This window comes from Pyxicephalus adspersus, chromosome 3 (genome assembly GCF_032062135.1).
Source record: "Pyxicephalus adspersus chromosome 3, UCB_Pads_2.0, whole genome shotgun sequence".
NCBI classification, from domain to species: Eukaryota; Metazoa; Chordata; class Amphibia; order Anura; family Pyxicephalidae; genus Pyxicephalus; species Pyxicephalus adspersus.
The window spans coordinates 156,936,530-156,960,350 of NC_092860.1; the positions used below are offsets into that span (position 1 = coordinate 156,936,530).

At 40.1% G+C, this 23,821-nt stretch overlaps 1 protein-coding gene and 1 long non-coding RNA gene across 2 annotated transcripts in view; both read right to left on the reverse strand.

Annotated features, from left to right (window-relative positions):
• Positions 1 to 13,660: 13,660 nt before the first annotated feature.
• On the reverse strand, positions 13,661 to 15,286 carry LOC140327368 (uncharacterized). The gene is made up of 3 exons (XR_011920039.1): positions 15,174 to 15,286; positions 13,906 to 13,938; positions 13,661 to 13,814 (listed from the first exon to the last, which is right to left on the reverse strand). It is a non-coding gene; the product is annotated as an uncharacterized lncRNA (long non-coding RNA).
• A 4,611-nt stretch (positions 15,287 to 19,897) lies between these two features.
• Positions 19,898 to 23,821, reverse strand: part of LOC140327369 (chymotrypsinogen A-like) — an 8,386-nt gene continuing 4,462 nt past the window's right edge. The window contains exons 4-7 of the mRNA XM_072406757.1: positions 23,329 to 23,407; positions 22,831 to 23,011; positions 22,265 to 22,398; positions 19,898 to 20,206 (exon numbers count right to left, since the gene is read on the reverse strand). Of these exons, the coding sequence (XP_072262858.1) occupies positions 20,045 to 20,206; positions 22,265 to 22,398; positions 22,831 to 23,011; positions 23,329 to 23,407 (556 nt within the window). The 3' untranslated portion in view covers positions 19,898 to 20,044. The remainder of the gene's footprint in view (positions 20,207 to 22,264; positions 22,399 to 22,830; positions 23,012 to 23,328; positions 23,408 to 23,821) is intronic.

The following is a 23,821-nucleotide window of genomic DNA, read 5'->3' on the forward strand; positions in this document are numbered from 1 at the left end:
ATGGCATGGTAATTTGCCATACACAAGATGGCTGCTTCCATACAAATAATAAATGTTTTATTTTTTATTGATGCAAACTGACATAGCCAGCATTACGTGGATTTCAGATTCTAAGTAAGCCCCTTATAACCCCGCACAAATACCAGGCCATGGGAGAGAGATTCTGGTGAAGGGGTGAAGGTCTGGTTTTTGCCAGAAACCCAAGGCTATCTGACAGGTTAGATGCATATTATTGCAGAATATATTGCAGAAAGATCCCTTTGTGCAATAGTGACCTGTCTGATTCTACAAAAGTATAAGCCTAGTTCTGAGGAGAGGAAAATCAATCACAAAGGATCATGAATGCATACCAGAAGCAGTGGGAGTTGTTAAAATGTCTTGTGTGTACACGTAGATTTGCAGACATTGCCAAGTGGTACCTTGCAAGCAGCATGTCTCAGTGGGTTTACCATACAACCACTTCCACTGGCTTCAATAGAATGATTTGCAACTGGTTTACAATGAATTCCCCATTAAAGTCAATTGAATGATTTTTATAATGTCCCATGAGGTTGCGGTGCTGTAATCGCAGGACAAATGCAACCAGTGTGATTGCCCTAAAGAAATCTCCGGCACATAGTGGTTACACCTGGGAGAAGTTTACTTTGCAGTTGACACCTTCACATCCTAAACTGACCTAAGCACTGACATACATGTTACAGTTACCCCGCACAATCTCCTCTAGATCCAAAATCACCGAATGCAAAGGCCAGCCACACTGCATAAAGATTGGTCAGGTCCACCTATGTAGTTATATCTAAAGCTGAATGTACTTTGTCATTTGTATGGTGAGTTTTAGTCATGACTATATTGGATGAGTTTACAGGTATTCAACTCTGTATGTAGCTAAGATATTATGCAAGGAGATATTTTATTTTAAGATAATATGCAGGAGCTAACCAATGGCATAAAGGTTATTTAGTATAGATTAGGGGGTTTTGTTTGCTTGGCTGCTTGTTATTTGCTACCAGCATCAGTTGGGTTATGGAACTCGGTGTCACTTTCCATGGCTCTGTGATGGGATCCAGTGCTTGTCATTTCAGACTAATATATACCCAGATTGTATATTGAATTATAGATTCATATGTTCTGATTTCATTAACATTTATCTACATTTTACAGCTATAATTGGACAGCATTGGGATTCTGATTTTGTTTCCTCCACTTATCACCAAGAATGTTTAGCATTGAAAGCTATGATTCCAGAGAGCAGATCAGTATTTGTTGTATTTTATTATCTTTTATTATCGATATTTATTAAAGCAAATCTATATAGATTGAGTAATATTTACACATAATAGGGGGATGTTTCAGATAGACAGCATTGCGTATGTGGCCCCTGTAAGGAAGCGGAAGTGTTTATGTTCTTTAAAGACTTTAAGTTTAATGCTCTTAGCAATGTTATTATATTGTATGAATGACACTGTGCCTAAACCACCACTAGATGGCAGCATGGGGAGGGATTAAAGACTTTAAGTTTAATGCTCTTAGCAATGTTATTATATTGTATGAATGACACTGTGCCTAAACCACCACTAGATGGCAGCATGGGGAGGGAACAAAAGAGAGGAGGAACATATTGCATGGAGGGAGCTTGGGGAAGGTTTTTGGAGGGGGCCACAGTTCATTATGTGAGGAAGGGAAGAGGGGAGAGACTCTCCAGTGGAGGACCAGCCCTGCCTGGGCACATTGATTAGGAGAGCAGAAGAAGGGAAGCCATTGATTCAGGTGGCAGAAGCAAGGAGACTAGTGCTGTGAGACTGAACAACCCTTCAAAGTGGAACAGGCGGCTGTGGCCCTTCAGATTAATACTGCCTGTTGTATGAAGAACTTTTTCTCATATGTTATTTGATAGCAGTCCTCTGCATTCAGCAATCCCCCTTTACTCATAGGAACCGGAGGCCACATCTAACCTATTCCTGCCTTGGGAACTCCGTCCTGTTAGCTGTTTCCTGCTGCTGGCTTTGATTCTTTTTACTCTTTTGCCCTTTTCCTTACATTGAGTCATTGCATTGATAGGAAGTCCCTGTTTGTATTGAGAGGAATCGCTGTATGTTCATGTCAGAACCGGATTTATCTTCCCCCTTGCTCTTCCCAAGGAGGAGAACTGTTTGACACATGAGCGCTCCATCCAAGTTTCTGATTCCCACCTAAAGGAGTAAGGGCCCCAACGTAATTGGTACGGATTATTAGTAATCACTGGCCAGAGGGGGGATTTTAAGGGAACTGTGTTGGTCAACTTTCCTTTAGTTATATTGCCCAAGGATAAGGAAGAGCTCCCTTACTGATGGGTGGTGGTAAATGTTTGATATTTTGCACTGTTCCGTGATTATATCTGTTTTTTTTGTTTGTTTTTTTTTATTTCTCCCCAACTGTAATTTATTTATCGTATATTGTATGTTATTCACCTCTTAAACTCACTTTATTACAGTGGTAACAAAAATAAATCTCTTTTTGTTTAAACTAGTCCATTAGTGTATTGCAGAGGTCGGCAAACTCCAGCCTTTAGGCTAGATATGGCCTAGCTGGTAGTTTGTTCTGGCCTAATGCCCCCCGGTCGATCTGGCCTAATGCCGGCCAGCAATGCGCTGCTCCAGAGCCACAGGTTGCTGGCTGGGATTAGGCCGGAGCTGCTGGAGTCACATGCCGTTCTTGCTGTGGTTCCCTTCTCTAGGCCGGCATTAACACTTCTGCCGCCGAGGTAGATAGGGAACATTCCCTCTCCTCCACAATGCATACGGAGGAGAGGGATTTCCCTTCAGGGAGCGTTCTTAGTGGGGGCAGAGCCATTAGGGACTCAGAGAAAGTCCGGCCTTGTGTGCTCCTGCCCACCCCATTGGGGTGAAAAATTTTGCAGACCTCTGGTATATTGGGTCAGACCAGAGTAAGTGGCACAGTAATGAGCACCGGAAATATCCAGACCCTCCCGAGGGAGGATATGCTACATGTAGTTCATTACTTATTTACTGCAATACATTTTATGCCATGGGGCAGATTTCCCATTGTCTAGAGGGACGGTCCTTCTACCCAATTGGAACTGGTCACAACAGAAATGTAAAAGCAATTTTCATTACCTAGTAAGGGCAAAGCTCCATTATCAAAGATGCCTGTCTAGCAGGATTTATTTCCTGTCATGTGATTCATACATCACTTCCCTTGGCTGAATTAGTTTGGCTTTGTTTTAGAAGCTGTCAGCTAGGTAGCATCTTGAGTGGAGTTGTTTAGAAGAGGTTCGACCTCTAGAGGGCGTAATCTATCCAGCTCTATAGGGAGAATACTAGAATGGAATGGGATAGAGGACGATATCATTGCAGATAATATGATTTAGCCAAATCCGTGCAGACAAGGATAGAATCAAGACAGAGGAAGAATTTTAAGTTTTTTTAATAATTTTAAAGAATACTTTTTTATTTTTACTAAGATTAGTATGAATGTAGGATCAATTGTTTAACCCATTAGTGACCTTATTGCAATTCTTTTTTCACCTAGGGACTATCTGTATATAAAACTGATGTGTATTTCAGCTAAATCCCTCCATGTACCCCTCCATTCTATCATTCTGTATGGAGCAGACTGAAAGGGGGAAAGGACAGCCTTTTGCCTCCTGCATTTTTGGGTTCTCTGTACAGAAAGGTAGATTGGAGTTGTTGGAGGGAAGCATAGTAAAATGAAATGAGATTCACTTTAAACAATGTAGTTGGTGAGCAGAGAACACTAGAATGGAGTTAGTGGAAGGATGAAAGTAATTAGCAGAGTTTAACGCACCGCACTCTATCCATGCTAGAATGTAGTGTGTACAATGATCTATAAGAACTCCTATTACCAGGGATTATCAATTGATGAGTTGTATTTATACCAAGTGGCTTGTGCATAGTGAATGCCAAACAGGTTTTTCTAATCATTCCATCCAATGCTGTACAGAACCAGAAATAGTACAACGCTGTAAAAATCAGATTCATGCCCATTCCCTGCAATGATCTTGTCTCCTGTACCCCCATATCACCCTGCAAAATGTCAATACATCACATTGCCTTGCATAGTGGTGAACCTTATCACCTGCCTCCTATTCTTGTACCCCCATATCACCCTGCAATAATACCAGTGCACCCCATCACCTGCCTCCCTTATATCCCCCTACATAACTACAAGTGCACGCTACAATAAGGATATAAACCCCATTATACACTTGCGAAGCCACGCCCACTTCCTGTTCTCTGGTATCGTCACTTCCAGGTCCCCTGAAACAATTGGGCCTGATAGATTAAATCCACTATAAGAGGCCAATTTAACCAGATTCTGGGATTTCCAACTACAGCTCCACTTCGCTATGACAGAATATGTAGGGTTTCTAAAGGAACAGCTGCTCCACCTGACTCCCGTTGAGATATCATCTGTAGGCTTCACTATTTTTCTGAGGAAGCCACAATCCAAGAGAAGGTAAAAGCATTTTCTAGCTATGACTTTGATGGTGTATCTATAACAATTTTCCCTGACCTTACAAAATCTACCCTGGATAGATGAAGGGTCTTGGAGCTGGCTGTGTATCGGCTACTATAGCTAGATAATACAGGTGCTACTAAATGGTAAAATATTTAATCGTGCTCTCCCTAGATGAATTGCCAGGGGCCAATTGGGGCTTTTACTCGGTAAATGAGGAGTTAAAGATAATGGAGCAACATGAATTCAATATTGGTTTTTGTCTGGGCAAGGAAAATTGTTGTGGTAAATGTTTTGTGCATATGTCTATTATTATTATTATTATTTTTATTATTAATAAACAGGATTTATATAGCACCAACATATCGCACAGCGCTGTACATTATATAGGGGTTGCAAATGACAGACAAAAACAGACAGTGACACTGGAGGAGGCGAGGACCCTGCCCCAAAGAGCTTACAATCTAAAGGGTGGGGAAATGTCTATCATGAGGAATGCTATTTTCTTGAAGTTAAATGCACTGAGAGGTTTGTAAGACCTACTTTTTCTGTTTTCTTCTTTTTTGTTTAATGTCTTTGGCTCAGACAGAGTTGATTTCATATAATGTGAAGGGTCTGCATTCAGCTACTAGATTTTGAAAGAGCTCCAGTCTGTCCGGGGGGGGGGATATTATTTTTTTTACAAGAAACACATCTCCCCTTTTATTCAAAGGTTAGACTGTTTTCAAGAAACTATCCACAGTGGTTGTATGGATTCTCACTTTCTGGAAGATCAAGGGGAGTTGCTATAGGTTTCCGCAGAGGCATTACCTTTAGATTGGTTGACTCAGTAACTGATCCTAATGGTAGGTTTCTGTTCTTAAAGGGGAAGCTCTTTGAGCAAACTTGTACACTTGCTAATACCTATTGACCTAATAGGCATCAAATACGATTCCTATTGAAGACTCTCTGTAGTTTGAGGAAGTTCCAGGAGGGGTTACTGATATTATAATTATATACTTATATTAGTATATGACACCTCATCAGGTAAATCGAGTCTGTCATTTAAACAAGTTCAGAACCTAAAGAAATTGTTACTTAAAATGCAACTGATAGATATCTGGAGGGTATTACATGGACTGTAAAGGATTTTACTTTTTTTTCCCCTGTACATGATACATACTCACGTATTGATATGATTTTTGTGGATCATTACCATCTAGATAAATGTATTAATGCAGAAATTTGTCCAGGTACCCATATCACAAAATCAGATTCATGCCCATTCCCTGCAATGATCTTGTCTCCTGTACCCCCATATCACCCTGCAAAATGTCAATACATCACATTACCTTGCATAGTGGTGAACCTTATCACCTGTCTCCTCCTCTTCTTTTACCCCCATATCACCCTGCAATAATACCAGTGCACCCCGATCCCTTGCCTCCTCTTCTTGTACCTCCATATCACCCTGCAATAATACCTGTGCACCCCATCACCTGCCTCCCTTATATCCCCCTACATACATACAAGTGCGCACCACAATAAGGATATAACACCCCATTATATGCTCACAAAGCCACGCCCACTTCCTGTTCTCTGGTATCATCACTTCCAGGTCCTCCAGCTGGATTGGAACTTCAACTACCATTCTTACAGTAACATCTCACATCCCCCATCCCTCTCACCCCCTCCCCTTCATTACTTTCTATACAAAGCCTTCCTTCTCCCTTCTCCCCCTTCACATCCTCCAACCTGAGCCAACATTGGAGGTAAAACCGTTACAATCTGACTTCGCAGCCCTGTAGGCCTGAAGAAACAGGAAGTCAGCTTGCTGCTGCCATCTTGTGGTTGATATAGATCATTAACTGTCATGATCATTAAGTGTCGTGATGGAGGAGTATTCCAATGTTGACGACGAGGTCTAATTTGTATATGTAAGTAAAAATGGCAAAAATTTGCTGTCTTAACACTATCGACCCCCATCTGCAAGCACGGCATTAATTCTATTACAGTAATCTATTTCAATATGTATCTTCCCCCCCTCCGAATAATATTACACCCCATAATAACACATTCCATAATAATATTTCTCATAATAACACATAAAATAAAAATACATCCCACATTATTACATCCCATAATATTACATCCCATAATAATACATTTCATAATATTACACCCTATAATAACACATCCTAGAATAACACAGCTCAACAAAAAAAACATTTTCTCTTGCCAATGATTTTTCAATATATTTAGTGTATTTCAGGTCTGCTGAATCCAGAAATGACATCGGTTTCATTGAATTGGCTCTGGTTCTTGTGATACAGGAATCAGAATATATATATACTAAATGTAAATTATTTTCACGAAACTTTCATTTGCCTTCTTTTTATTCATACATTTTCTTTTTTTTACAGAAATATGAGTTCTTCAAGAAGAAGTTGTTTAAATGACCCGAATGTATTTTGCTACATTTGTGGGGAATATTACAGAAACATTACAGAATTTGTGAAACAAGCATATCTTGTATATTTTGGTATTAAACTGGGGCCCCAGGATAAGTATTGGGCTCCCCATATGGTATGCAGAACTTGTGTAGAATGTCTACGTCTGGAAAAATAGGGAACTGAAAAGTTTGAAATTTGTTGTACCTATGGTATGGGGAGAGCCCAGAAATCATCATAATGATTGTTATTTGTGTGTCGGGAATGTAAAAGAATCGTTACAAGAAATACAAGTGGGAGTACGGTGATATGGAATCAGTAAGACGACCTGTGCCGCATGGTGCTGATGTTCCCATAGCAGTGTTCAGTCCCTGATATTCCTGTATCCGACATGGAGGATATACAGGGAGTGTAATCCAGGAGTTAGCAGTGAATATGAAGTGGATATGTTTCATCAAACCAGCAGTTCTCTCCAATGATTTAATACGTGACCTAAGTCTGTCACAACAAACATCTTTTATCATCCAGGCTAAAGGAAAAGAACTGCCAGTACGTCTAGGGTGTGTGGCTTGGATATGGCGCCGGGAAGCTGTGAGTAAACAGGAGCTCCACGCGCCCTCCACGCCAGCACTACACACAGCCCAGCCTGATTTTTCTCCCACAAAGCGGCGAATATGGTCCGGAGGCAAGGCAGGCCGGAGCCCAAGAAAACCCTTGTGGGTTCAATTAGATCCTTCTTGGCGTCAGAAGGAGAGCCTTTGGTGAGCCTTTCGGTAAGCCGAATAGAGTGTGCCTCTGCAGCAATGGGAGTTCGCATGAAAGTTCGCAGTACGAAGCAGGAGAGGGGCGAATGTCTTTACCAGGGGAGCAGAGAGTGATGGAGTCTGTGCAATTACCCCCCAGCTCCCTGGAGGACTATGTACATTCTCTCCCCTCTAAGGAGGATTTATCCTCCATGTTTTCTGATTTGAAGAGCTATTTTAGAGGGGGAAGTTGAATCTTTGGTACTGATTTAACACATACTTTGATCAGGGTGGAAAAGGCAGAAAACAGACTGGATATGCATGAAAAAGCTATAAGAGAGCTGCAAGAAATACATCAAAAATCAGCAAAAATGTATCGCAGCTTATCTTATCAATTAGAAGATGTGGAAAACAGGGGAAGGAGGAACAACCTGAGAGTCAGGGGCCTCCCTGAAACTATTGGGCCTGATAGATTAGAATCCATGATAAGGGGCCTATTTAACCAGATTCTGGGATTTCCAACTACAGCTCCACTTCGCTTTGACAGAATATGTAGGGTTTCTAAAGGAACAGCTGCTCCACCTGACTCCCATTGCGATATCATCTGTAGGCTTCACTATTTTTCTGAAGCCACAATCCAAGAGAAGGTAAAGGCATTTTCTAGCTATGACTTTGATGGTGCATGTATAACAATTTTCCCTGACCATTTTCTGGAAGATCAAGGGGAGTTGCTATAGGTTTACGCAGAGGCATTCAATTTGAATTGGTTGACTCAGTAACTGATCCTAATGGTAGGTTTCTGTTCTTAAAGGGGAAGCTCTTTGAGCAAACTTGTATACTTGCTAATACCTATTGACCTAATAGGCATCAAATACAATTCTTATTGAAGACTCTCTGTAGTTTGAGGAAGTTCCAGGAGGGGTTACTGATATTAGCAGGAGAGTTTAACAAGGTGTTAGAACCCTTTTCTGACACCTCATCGGGTAAATCGAGTCTGTCATTTAAACAAGTTCAGAAACTAAAACAATTGGTACTTAAAATGCAACTGAAACATATCTGGAGGGTATTACATGGACTGTAAATAATTTTATTTTTTTTTCCCCCTGTACATGATACATACTCACGTATTGATATGATTTTTGTGGATCATTACCATCTAGATAAATGTATTAATGCAGAAATTTGTCCAGGTACCATTTCCAATCATGCAGCAGTAAAAGTCTCGAAGTGTTTGGGGTCTCCAGCAACTCCAGTGTATAGGTGGTGTCCTAATGAAGCTTTACTGAGAGAAAATGACATTGATACAGATATTTCCAATGAGTTGAGTAATTTTTTTAGAGAAAATGTTCTAGATCAAACTGCCCTAGCCTATATATGGGAAGCAGAAAGCCACTATTAGGGGTAAACTCATAGCACATGGGGCGCGTGAGAAAAATAAGAGAATAATCACAGAGTAAAGGAATTGTTGGATCAGATTGTGAAGTTGGAAGCAGTACATAAACAGTCGCACTGGAAGACACAGGCTATACAGTTGACACAGGTTACGATCACAGTTGAAGCAAATACTAGATGTAAAAGCTAAATTTGATTTCTCTAAAGTTGCTAAGAGATTTTATGAATGGGGGAATACGTCAGGCAGATACTTGGGAAACGCACTGAGGAAGGAGAAAGTAATTTCCTACATATCTATGATCAAAAATAAAAATGGGGAATTGGTCCATCAACCGAGGGGGATGGCCTCAGTGTTTAAGGAGTACTATCGGGATCTTTATCGGATGCGGAAATGGGAGTCTTTAAAAACATTGGCCATTAGGAAGGATAAGATTGTAATGTATCTTAAAAACGCAAAGATAACTAAAATGAGCTCTGAAAAATTGATTGAATTAGAAAGTGACATTAGTGAGAATGAACTGAGGGCAGCTATCAGTTCATCTCCTGCTGGTAAGACGCCAGGACCTGATGGCTTTTCGCTGAAATATTATAAACAATATAGGGATATACAGTGAGGGAAATAAGTATTTGATCCCCTGCTGATTTTGTATGTTTGCCCTCTGACAAAGAAATGAGCGGTCTATAATTGTAATGGAAGGTTTATTGTAGCTGTGAGCGACAGAATAACAACAAAAGAACCCTCAAAAACTCAGTGCTGAAATATCAGAGCTTGATGTGCATTGTAATGAGTTAAATAAGTATTTGACCCTCTATCACCCAGCAAGATTTCAGGCTCCCAGGTGTCTCCCCTGTATGCAGGTAAGGAGCTGAGATTAGGAGCACCTTCTGTAAGGGAGTGCTTCTAATCCAAGCTTGTTACAGTACCTGTATAAAAGACACCTGTACACAGAAGCAATCAATCAGATTCCAAACTAGCCAACATGGCCAAGACCAAAGAGCTGTCTAGGGATGTCAGGGATAAGATTGTAGACCTACACAAGGCTGGACCGGGCTACAAGACTATCACCAACCAGCTTGGTGAGAAGGTGACAACAGTTGGCGTGATAATTTGCAAATGGAAATAGAAATACAAAATACCTGACAATCTCCCTGGGTCTGGGGCTCCATGCAAGGTCTCCCCTCGTAGAGTTGCAATGATCATGAGATTGGTGACGATGCAGCCCAGAACTACACGGTGGGAACTTGTCAATGATCTCAGGGCAGCTGGGACCATAGTTACCAAGAAACCAACTGGTAACACACTGCGCTGTGATGGCCTGAAATTTTGCAGAGCCCGCAAGGTCCCCCTGCTCAAGACAGCACATGTACAGGCTTGTTTGCAGTTTGCCAATGAACATCTGAATGATCCAGAGGAGACCTGGGTGAGTGTTGTGGTCAGATGAGACCAAAATTGAGCTTTTTGGCATCAACTCAACTCACCTTGTTTGGAGGAGAAGGAATGCGGCCCATGACCCCAAGAACACCATCCCCACCGTCAAACATGGAGCTGGACAGATTATGCTTTGGGGGTGTTTTTCTGCTAAGGGGACAGGACACATTTGTCGCATGGAAGAGACAATGGACGGGGCCATGTACCATCTAATATTGGGTGAGCACCTGGCCTAGCCAGTCTCCAGACGTGGTAGATAGGGGATCAAATACTTATTTCACTCATTACAATGCACATCAAGCTCTGACTTTCAAGCACTGGGTTTTTGATGGTTCTTTTGTTGCTATTCCATCTCTAACATCTACAAAAAACCTTCCATTACAATTATAGACTGGTCATTTTTTTGTCCAAGGGCAAACGTACAAAATCAGCAGGGGATCAAATACTTCTTTCCCTCACTGTACTTCTCCCCTATCTATGTAGATATGTTAATGAATTACCGCAGAATGGTGCTATGTGTGAAGATACGTTGAGGGCTCATATTAAAGTCCTGCCTAAACCTGGGAAGGACCCCACAGTCTGTGGTAGCTATCGTCCTATTTCCTTGCTTAATGTGAAATTGTTTGCAAAAGTACTATCTAAGAGAATTCAGGCACTTATATCCCTGTAGGTTCATCAAGATCAGTCAGGGTTTGTTCCAGGGATAGAAGCTGGGGACAACTCTACAAGGGTTCTGTCTAAATTGCACTATGTGCGTAGATGAAGCCAGCCCACCCTTTATTTTTCTACAGATGCAGAAAAAGCATTTGATCGGGATGGACTGGCTGTATCTATCTTTAACTTTGAAACATATGGGTCTTGGGCCTAAAATGCATAAATGGATTATGGCTCTGTATACATGTCCCATTGCATGTGTTTGTGTAAATGGAACACTGTCGGCTCTGTTTAATTTCTATAATGGGACCAGATAGGGTTGCCCATTGTCACCACTACTTTTTGTTATATCCCTGGAACCTTTTGTGAATATAGTGCATCTAAATAATATTATACAGGGCGCTAGGATTGGTAAAACAGAACATAAAATAGTTGCATATGCTGACGATATTCAGAAACCTGACATTTCTCTTCCTAACTTATTGGCAGAATTCTCTAAATTTGAATACTTAACTAATTTTAAGATTAATTTAACTAAATCAATGATCCTTAATGCAAATATATTAAGATCAATGGAGCAGAAGTTAAAAGGTAATTTTCCATTTACATGGTTTCAAACATCATTAACATATTTAAATATTAAGATTACATCTTCGTTGGAGGTCTATTGTTAAATTCCACCAAGGAAGATATTCATCGCTGGAAACACTTGGAGCTCTCCTGGATAGGGAGGGTTAACATGGTAAAAATGAATATCTTACCTAGGGTATTATTCTACTTTCAAATGTTGCCAATTCAGATGCGGAGGGTCATTCTGTAAATGCCTAAATAGATTAGCATCTACATTTAATTGGCATCATTGGAGAGCTAGGATCCCTTCGAAAACACTTTTTCATTCTAAAATTGAAGGAGGCCCGGGACTTTCAGATTTTAAACAGTATTATATTGCTTCAGTTCTGAATAGAGTCCTTAATTGGAAGTATGATGTACTTTGGGTTACGTTAGAGATGGAGTTATGTTCGACTAACTTAAGTAAGGTTGTTTGGGTTCCCAAACTATATAGATCTTTAGGATTGGATACTTCGCCTCTTACTTTAACTACATTGAGATGTTGGGATGCTTTACATAGACTACAGGGGTGGTTATATAACTCGCCCCTACTTCCAATTACTGGTCATCATTATTTCACTCCAGGGCATCAAAATTGTTTTTTGGGACAGTCCCTAGATACGGGGTTGTAGTTACATCAGGTTATTTCAGAAGATTCTGTTTGTCCACTGTCACAGCTTGTTCCTTTGGATAAATATAGACAGATGCATCAGTGGCAGTATATACAATTATGCCACTTTGTGAGGTCATTGCCACGGCCCTTACATACTGAGAAAGCTCCCACCCCATTGGAAGCTATGTTTAGAGGAGAGAGCAGACCACCTCATACTCTATCGATGTTGTATAGACTTTTAATCAGCTTCACTGGCCCAGAGTTTCCTGGATTATTTAGTGAAGCGGGAAAATTAATTTACTGGCTCATTTTCGGAGACTCAGAAGAAAACGATTCTGAGCTTGGCCCTCAAAACATCAATATGTGCAAAGATTCAGGAAGGAAATATAAAAATTATTGTCCAGATGGTAATATGTACCTGTAGTTTTAAAAAAGAATAAAAAATGTTAATAATAAAAAAAAAAGAAAACTGTCAAAAACTGTTAAAATAGAACAAGAGAAGTAACACTCCGACCATATTTCAGTAAAGATGGAGACTTCGTGTTGTAACATCCCTGGACTACTAGCCCATATGGGAGGACCAGAATACTGAGCAGAAGACTGGCCGCTTTTCAAGGACAGTTCCACTCCAAGTATGAAATCTGTTTACTGCATAATGGCAACTGCTATGCATCAATTCCATCCATATGTGTTGATATAAAAATGGTGAACTTCCTACTTGGACAGCAAAGTGGATACACAAAGCAGAATAGTAGATTCAACCAAGGAAAACAAGCCAGTTGTTTGAAGAGCATTTTCTCAGATTGCCCAGTCTGAAATGTCTGCAAAGCCAGTTGAGAGAAAAATAAGGAAAAGACAGGCTTTTGTAGGGCAAAACTTTTTTCTTTAAAACTGAACTTTTATTTAATTATTTATCCTAAAACTAACCAGAGTCCTCCTGTGCTAGATCTGGGCTAATACAAGTTCACTGTTCTAGAATTCTAGAGTAAAACAGCATAATCAAGCAGTGTATGGTTACAGCAAAAACTTGTTTCCCTTTCCGACACGTTTCGCCCTGCAGGGCTTTTTGGGGATTGGGAGACCTTAAGAGTTACAATGATATATAATGTAATCATTATGTTGCAATGGAAATAAACAATACACAACAATATGTATAAATGTCTATATAAAGAGCTTACTTAGTAAGATTGCTGAAACTTTTGACCGGATCGAACAATCGCCTGATGCCAGGTAATGCTCAGGAATAAAAATACAACAAAGATAAAACCAAATAATGGTTGGACGTTCTAATCAGAAAAAAGAAATATAAAGAGTATACAAGAAATTAGCCCTTTATTTAATAAATGATTAAGACTTCATAGTGGTGTTTTATATATGTTCTCATTTCAAACTGCAGCTGTAGTTGTAGGAGAGAGTAGTTTAATGCCAGGTGGTATTTCAAACCGGGTAATTATTAGTAGTTATTGAACCTAAATTAGGCATAAAAATATCAGGTTGTAGGAATAGAGGATAAATGTACAACTGAGTAAAATGCAGTATACAATGATGCTTAATACTCACAGAGTAGAAAGGTAGATGATGCTCACTTAATGTCTGTAATGAAATGTATTAACATATAAACTGTGGCAAAATAAATTTAATGTGTTTAACAAAACAACCAGATGAGGGCTAACTTGTAACATTTACCTGTGTTCCACTTTATTACACTCCATAGTATTACATCTTATAATAACACATCCCATAAAAATACACCCTATACTAATACACCTCATAATATTACACCCATAATAATATGTCCTATAATAATACGTCCCATAATAACACATCCCATAATAATACATCCCATAATAACACATCCCATAAAAATACATCCAATATTAACACATCCCATAATAATACGTCCCATATTAACACATCCTATAACAATACACCCCTTAATTATACATCCCATAATAACAAATCCCATGATAATAGACCCCATAAAAATTCACCCCATGATGTTACACCACATATTAATACATCCCATCATAACACATTCCATAATAATACATTCCATATTACATCCCATTATAACACATCCCATAATAACACATCTCATAATAACTCATCATATAATAACACATCTCATAATAAAACATCCCATATTATTACCCCTCATATAAACACATCCTATAAAATCCACCCCATAATAATACATCCCATAACATTACATTTCATAATATTACACCCAATATTTACACATACTATATTAAAACACCCCATAATAATACATCCTATAAAAATACATTCCAAATTATTACACCCCATAATAACACAACCCTATAATAATACATCCCATAATATTACACCCCATATTACCATATCCTGTAATAATACATCCCATAATAACACACCTCATAAAAATATACCCCATAATATCCCCCCAATAATATTTTATCCCACAGTAACACATCTTGTAAAATTACACCCCATAAAAATTCACCTCATAATATAACACCCCACAATAATACATTGCATATTAATATAATACATAATAACATACCCATATTAACACATCCCATAATATTGCATCCGATAATAATACACCCCATAATAGTGCATCCTATAATGACACATCTCTTAATAACACATCCCATAATAACTCACCTCATAATAATATACCCCATAATAATACATCCTATAATAACACTTTTTTATAATAACACATCTCAAAAAAAACATCCTATATTAATACATAACATAAAAGCACACCTCATAATTAATCACCCCATAATAACACATCCCATTATAATGCACCCCATGATAATACATCCCATATTAATACATACCAAATTATTACATCCCATAATAATTGGGGAGTCTGAAAACTGCCATGCTGTGTGGCTATGCTGGGAACCATGGAAACTGCCATGCTGTGTGGCTGTTGCTGATATACTGATTTACTGATGCTGATTTCTATCTGTTAATGATGATGTTCAGGAGTAACGCATGTCATCACATCACATTTATAAAAAAAAAAAAATATATATAGTTGTAAAACATAACAAGCAATCATTTGCTGTTGTTTAATCTGATTAATTTATTTCATCTATAACATTAAAATTATAGTTTAAATCACCATTTTATATAAAATCACATGCCTTTATTGTGCTGGGATTTTAATATTGAATCAGAACACCCAAACAACATATGACTGGTAGGTTCACCAAAGGGACTTTCTAATTGCTTGGCTGTCTTCATACTAAATCTGCCTTCCTACAATAACATGGCCATGAGCTGTTCTGCCCTAAGCAGCCGTGTCTTTGTAGAGCAGCATGTATAGTAACAGGGGCCTGGCTGCACTAAATACATAACAGCCCTGGTAGCCTGTAGTTTAAGTACCCTCCTGTCCTAAAACTAAACACAACACCCTATAAAGAAGGAGAGCAGAATCTAGGTAATGCAGCACCATCTAGTGATCATATGTAACAACAGCGGAGGGAAATCTGAGTAACAGAAGCGTATGTAGTTAGGGTGAACACAAAGCAAAATAGTTATTTATATATACATGGGGACAAGGGCTACATCTTATGGAGGGGAAAAAACATGACGGGGTATCCAAGGTACTCTCTCTTTGTCTGGGCATATATTTATTCCTTTCCCTGGGGGGTGAATTCAGCTCTTTGACATATTCCCACCTTGTAATGCCACCTTTATATATAAAATATATATTATAACTGACATTCTCTGTGTGCTCATTTACAATGGTGTGATCCAAACCTGTAATAAAGAAGGAACTGCTGGGTGTGTGACATAAGTAATGTAATGGTAATCTCAAGGTAAGTAGCAGTGATTGTTCCTATTGGCTGGTGGGAATGCTGACCACTAATAGGGATGAGCGATCAAATTTTTTAAATTGGGTCTTGAAGCGAATTGGGCCTTTGTAAATTCGGCCATCGAGACTGAATTTTTGGGACCTGCAAGACCAATGAGGGGAGTGGAGCTGTCAGCTCTTGCAGCCCTTTACGAGTTGTATGTGTTCTTGTATAGTTTCTCTATCCAAGAACACAGGAGTCCTGTGTTCCTGAATAGAGAAAGGCTATGCAGGAACACGTACTAAAGGGCAGCAAGAGCAATCAAGGGAGCGGAACAGCTGCACTGTTGCTGTCCTGTACTATGTATTCCTGAATAGAGTTTCCTATGAGTCTCATGAATGAATGAAGCGTGGAAAAAACCTCTGATTTTTCCCACAGCCGTGTTTATTCAAAAATGCAAACCGCATGACCCGGGACTCTGAGAGGAGGAATATCGTAGTACTCTCCTCTTAGTGAGAGATCCCGAGCGCTACAGCTTGCCCTCATTCTGACCTGAAGTGCCCAGGGATCGCTCACTGACAGAAGGATTTTCTACGGCTGTATTTATGAGTGATAGTGATTATATAGTGATTATATATGGATTTCCGACAAAACTTTGCTGAAATTTTGCGAACCCATTGGAACTTCGGGCAAATTTTCGCGAGAATGCCAGAGGCATTCTGGCTCATCCCTAACCACTAATTACTTGTGCTGATAACATTAGTCTTCCAGTAATTTTAAAGATATAATGGTGATGAGAGATGAATATATTAAAGGAAATGAGTGGAGGTAATATGGATTGGGGTGTACCACTTGCCCCAGGCGATCCCCCACAACCTTGTGTATCGCTCTCAGCCGGTGACGGTGCTCCTGCACCCATGCGGTGGTACTTCTCGGTGGTGGCTCCATTGGGTCGGGCATGTGGTGGTCTTCAATCTCCCGTCCGACTCTCCCAAACATGAGCATATGTGGGGAGTATCCAGTGGTACTGTGTATCCTGTTGTTAGAGGCCCACATGAGTTCAGGTAGATACTCGGGCCACCGAGCCTTTTGGCTATCTTCAAGAGTCCGCAGCATTTGAAGCAAGGTGCGGTTGAAGCGTTCACACGCCCCGTTTCCTTGGGGGTGATATGGGGTGGTGCGGGAGCGTTCGATCCCATACAGCTGGTACAATTCTTTCATAAGAGGACCCTGAAAACATGCTCCCTGGTCCGAATGTATCCTCCGTGGACACCCAAACACCTGTATAAAGTGTTTATAGACCGCTTCAGCGGCAGACTCTGCTGTCTGGTCTCTGGTGGGTACAGCCACCGCATACTTTGTGAAATGATCTGTCATAACCAGACAGTACGAGTGTCCTGAGGTGGAGTATCCAATCTGCACATAATCAATCATAAGAAGTTCTAAGGGTGCTGAGGTCCGGATGGCCTGGACAGGCGCCCGCTGTTCAGTACTCCTATTTAATCCACAAGATCGACACTTAAGGCATGCCTTAGCCACCATGTCTGCCAGATCTGGGCAGTACACCAGCCGTTGGAGCCACTTGAACGTTTTATCACTTCCGAAATGGGCCCCCTTTTCATGGGCTTCTCTGGCGACCTCCGGTCCCAATGACATAGGGATGACAATCTGTTGTCTGTACTGTAGTTCTGACTGTAAGTATAAGTTTCGGCACAGGAGGCCCTGGGTAACGGTCAGCTTATCCCACTGCCTCAACAACTTTTCACCCTCTGGGGTCAGACGGGCTCTCTCTCCTGGCTGTGGCCACATCTTGGTCCGAACCCATTCTTTAATTTTCCACAAGTCGGGGCAGCCATTTTGTACTCTCTCCCAATCGGTCAATGTCTTTCCCAGGATCAGGGACATTGCGCTCGGATTCCCTCAGAGGACGGCTGCCATAGGCAATGACTCTCTCACGTCCATCCTGGACTTGGGATAACACGGCCCCCAGACCGTGTAGACTTCCGTCAGTGTACAGCAGGAATGGGATGTCGAGCCGCGCATAGGCCAGAATCGGGGCACTAGTCAGCGCCTTCTTCACTGCTTCAAAGGAAGTTTGCTGGGTTCTGCTTAACTACTCATAATACTTTCCCTGAAATTTACAAAAGAATGTTTCTAAAACTCTTCTCTTTCAGGTGAGGGGGCATAGAAAGTTCTCTCCCAACAGTGTTTAAGGACTATAAATGTTCATTCTGCTCATGCACACATGACAATAATGATGATCCTCCAGGAAAATACATTTATTAATGTTTATTAATGTGCCTCATATCTGCCAATCTATCCAAGCTCATTATTAGGAAAAATCCACTTCCCACCTGGGATATTCCCATACACCAATCCCCTCTGTAGGCAACCAGCAGGAAAGGTACTAGAGGGCAGATATGTGCCATGCAGGTTGTGCCGTGCAGGTTGCTGGTCTCAGTGCTATAATTTCCAGGGATTGGAGTGTGGCTGTTCCAGCAGGCCATCCCGGGATTTCCCCATTGCTAGAGAAGAGTCCAGGTGCAGCTCTCAGATGGAGTAAAAAGGGAATGGCTGCCAGGGAGCAGAAAGATTCTAATGGAGAGGGCTTGAGAACATTCCTCTACACCGTGTTCCTGAGAAAGAGAGACAAGACTCTACAGACAATGGACTGTTATAGCACCCAGGACAGCTGGAGATAAGTGTTTGTCTTGGATCTTTAACCGGCTGAAGTTAAGCCATCCTGTTGGGACAATCTTTGTTGTTGTTTTTTTTCGATAAAATCCGGACGTGGCATCCAGTCCGGCTTGTTGCCTTCCATTTGTCAAGCTAACTCCCACACATCAAATCGAATATGGAAGTCAAACAATACCTTTGGTTATTTATTTTTTTTTTTACTATTTATTATGTACACAAACTAAGAACTGTTTATCACTAATATTACTTTACCTAAAGCATACAATTACTCCATATATGTAAATGCAAACCTTTACACAAAAGGAATTCTTTTTAGCGAAACGCATAAGAAATAAGAACATCCTCGTGGACCTTTCATTCACTTTTTCTGGAGCCTTTTGCCATTTTGGAATAATGATTTTAGGATTTTTTTGGATTTCTGTTATATTACATACAATTATGCACCAAAACCTCAAAATCCCAGGTGACTTTATATCAGGTGACAAAAAATGATCAATACCGTTACCCAGATTTCTGTATGACCAGTATATGTCATTGGTGGCTTGGGGTGGAAGATGTCAATATCAGCAGGTTGTAATTATTGATATGGATTTATTTCTGGAAACATTGGAAATGTTTTCTGTATTGTATTTAATAAACTACATTTGACATGGTGTGTGAGTATGGTCTTTATTTGTTCAAGAATAAGCCCCCCTCACAATAAACCATCATATTTTTTATGGTCCTCATGGTCCTCAATATTGTTTGGTTGGTCCTAACCGTATCCACCACCACAGCTTTATGGTGTTCAAAGAATATGTGTATTGGGGATGAGAACTCCCTCCCTCACCGTACAGAGATGTTGTAATATTGTTTTGCATTGGTATATGCCCAGCTTTGTGCTTTTTTTATGGTATCTTGCCAATTAGCCCCAAAAATGGCCTCAATTTAACAATTGTAATAAACTGATGGGGTTCAAACCCTCATCCCAACTCCTCATATTTGTATCTCTCTACAGCTTTCATTTACCAACACATACAAGATGACAACGCAGAATAAAATGCATCACATGCCATCCAAAATGTTATACATCTCATTTATCCAACTTGTTTATTATTTGTTCTTATTCACCTTATGAAGATATGATTAGCTTACATACAATCCACTAAGATATTTTAGTATTAGATTATTAGAAATTATTAAAAATATTCGAATAGATTAAACTGTATTTAGTTGGCGGCAACGGTCTGGTCCACCCAGGATCTGAGAACGGTGACACGGGCGTAGACTCCGGGAGAAGATGTGTTGCAGGAAGAGCTGCCCCAGGACACAATACCGGCCAGGGTCCAGACCCCGTTCCTCTGACACACAAGGGGTCCACCAGAGTCACCCTGAAAAGAAGTACAAATAGAAGTTAAAGGGATTCTCTAGGTTATAAATAATATATTTGTATTGATATATATTTGTATGTAGGCCTAATAATTTGTATTGATTGATGTAGACAATATTACCCTGAATTGTTGAAAGTAACTATGGAACCAATGAAATATCGACTTGGAGCTGGACATCACTTCTACTCTTCTTCTTTCCCTACCTGAGATTACTTAATTCGGCAGGTGCAGAGGACTAAGTGTTTCATTTTCTAGTCTACATTGATGAAAAATATTCTATTATAAGGTTAGTGAAAGTTGTGCTTCAAATGGAACATGGTGGACCCCAATGGGAGTCATGGATATTTTGGGTCTCCCAAGAAATTCTTACTGTTATTTCTAATGTAGCTGCTATCCAGTCCAATGTTTTGGGAGTTACCACTCAGCTTTGGATAATCACAATCTTCTCATTGCGTTCTTCATAACATAAAATAAATACCAAATGAAGCAGGGAGAGTAGGACCTCCTCAGGTGTGCAGACGGATATACATATGAAAATGTCGGTTGGTCTAACCCTCCAGAAATCACCAGGGCGGGCTGGAATTGTTCATTAAAGGACAACTCTAATTGGTGTTGAGTAATATGTCTGATCTAATGGTCCAAGAAGGCACTTTCACTGTGACCATTTGAGGACTTCCTTGCTGTTACCCCAGCAGGCAGCAATATCCCGATGAGAGAGAATGCAACCCCCCCCCCCCCCAACAGGATAGATCATGGCAGTAACAGACAATTATTAGCCTTAAGCACTGACACAAAAATGTTCCCATTGGTTTAAATTTTTTCCCATTAGTGCATTCCAACACCACCCAACATTGGGGATATTAGTGCCAGTTGCCACAAATGCAGAATTGAGCATTGCCAATACCAGGAGGGGCCGTTTGGAAAGACAATGGGTCTGATTTATTAAAGCTTTCCAAGTCTGTAGAAGATACACTTTCATCAGTAAAGCTGGATGATCCAGTAAATCTGGAATGGATTTCTAAAAAGTAATTTATTAGCAAGCGTTTTTAATCCTAGACCAGATCCATTCCACATTTGCTGGATCACCCAGCTTCACTGATGAAAGCGTATCCTCTCCAGCCTTGGAGAGCTTTCACAAATCAGCCCAATGTCTCCTAATAGTATAGCATCTCCCTAAATCTGCTCTGATATCTCTTAGGAGGTTCCTAAAAGCTTTTAAGGGGCAATTTAAAAGTGCTTTCAGCTCTCTTAGTATAATGAACTAAAGTTCCCCTTTTACGTTTGTATGATCAGACGTGTCTTTATTGCAGAAAGGGAGAGGCGATGTAATAACTTGTCACCTTATTTGCCAAGTAAACCCAGCATTCCTGGCTTTCCTTTTCTTCCAGGATGCCGTATGGTTACTGCTGAAGAACAGAAGAAAGATGGCAGAGAATGTGGACAGGTGAGTTTGCTGGGTTTAGTTCCACTTTAATAGGTAACGAAGGTTCCATGGAGCTGAAAATCCCTTTTCTAACTATTTATTATCAGACAAATCCAAGGAAAACACCAATTACCAATTTACATTAGAACTAATCTGGCCATGAATCTGGTAGTGGGCCGCCTTGGCCACTTTATAGTTCGCTTCCAGATCAAAAAACAACAGGTAACTAGTCAATGGTCCAGTATGCAATTTTATGACATATATAAGGCAGCCTTATGACCTACAGTCATAGGTGCTAGGATAATGCAGGAAGACTTGAACTCTGGAACAAAGCAAAGACACACAAGTGAACCTTGAATGAGTCCAGTTAGTTTCAGCAATAATATGTTGCCATTAATTCATGAAGGAAAACACAAGAAGGTTTCTGAAAATCCTTAAATACTAATTATTTACTTCATTCTTGATTAATTTTCTAATGCTATTTATATATATAATATGTTTGATGATGGGGCTACAGCTCTAAATAAATTGTCCCAAGGTCCAAGGATATTTGGATCCACAAGCTATTCTTCGGTTTCCCCAGATTGATGTTAGAGATAATATTGGTCATTAATAAAATTCTTGGTCTATCGTACCATGCAGGAGGAGGCCCCGGAGGCACCCGCACAGATCATACTGCTCTGAATTTTGGATCCCCAGTATCTCTGACACTCGGTGTTGGTCAGGAGAGGAAGAGCCACTTGCTGGAGCTTCGCTGGGGTGACTTGGACTGCAAGAAATAAGAAGAAGGATTAACATGACAACATTATTATCACAACAGTTCAGTGTGACAACCTAAAGCCAGACTGGCAGAGCCCCATCTATCCTTTGAAAACTCTGAAAATCTGTATGTACAACCAATTTTAGAAGACCAAAGTATGACCAGGTCATTGTGATGCTTCATACTGGATGGATAGTTTCCCTCATTTTTAATGGAAATTACTAATTGTTTTTAGCTTTATAAAGCTGCCTTGGGCAATCTCTCTGCTCAAAATATCAAGGAATATTTAAATCAAGGTTAAAATTTACTCCAAAATATATCTGAGGAAAAAGGAGACTTACAGTTGCATCTCTGGAAATTCACCGAGTGATACCACGAGTAGAAGAACAAGATCTATGAGGTATGTTAATTGTGTTTGTGGAGAACATAGAAATCTCTTACTGGCAGCATTGGTGTATCCCCATCCAGTGGTGACGCATCTTTCTCCTCCATTGAAGACGTCAGCGCCAGCAGCAAGACAAACGGGGGACACGCGGTTGTTATAGGTGGCGGGACTGGACAGCTTGATCAGGGTGATATCATTAGAGGTGGTCTGGGAATTGTAGCTGGGGTGTCTGAAGACCTGAAAAGAGTAATGTGCAAATTTTAGGCTTTCCTACATCTCCAACTTTAGTGATGTTCTATATGGTGGAGGGGTCTTGTAAAATCTTCTGACCTCCATCCCATGTCTGTAGATAATACAAGTCCTGATCTGTGTAGAATTACCTATAAAGAAGTACACCCTACCTCTGAGATGGGGAATTTGGCCTCCACCATACACACATATATCATTACAATCATGGGAACCAAGCTTGGAAAACACATTGATTACACTGATCACATTCAAATATGCAATACTGATTAACATGAAGAGTTTCCCCTTCAGCAGTAAGAACTTACTCTGGAAATAGTCTTGGTCTGGATGGGCTCGGCACTGGAGGAACGATCAAATTCACCCAGGATGACACGGTGGGAAGTTCTACATGGAAGAGAAATGTCAGTGGTCGTTTCCACGAGGTTTAGGTGCCATGTCAATTACACTGGTCAACAAAAATTTTCTTGCCAAACAGATTAAAGTCATTTTAGGTTATGTTTGATGCACAGATTCCACATATGGTATTGGTTTTGGTAGATTGGTTTTTTAAATAATGACCTCAATTATAAGCTCATAGAAAACATGAAAACATATAAATTAGATATGCCTACGTATACAAAATTCAATTTTTGAAATACTTATTGTCAGTATATTATATATTCAGTATACTTACAGAACTAATCACAAAGAAGTCATTGAAAAACTCTATTTGTATGATTTCCTTTTATGCTGATGATCAGGACGATCACATTAAAGGCTCCAGCAGTAGTCTGCCATCATGTGTCTCTCCCATCTGAT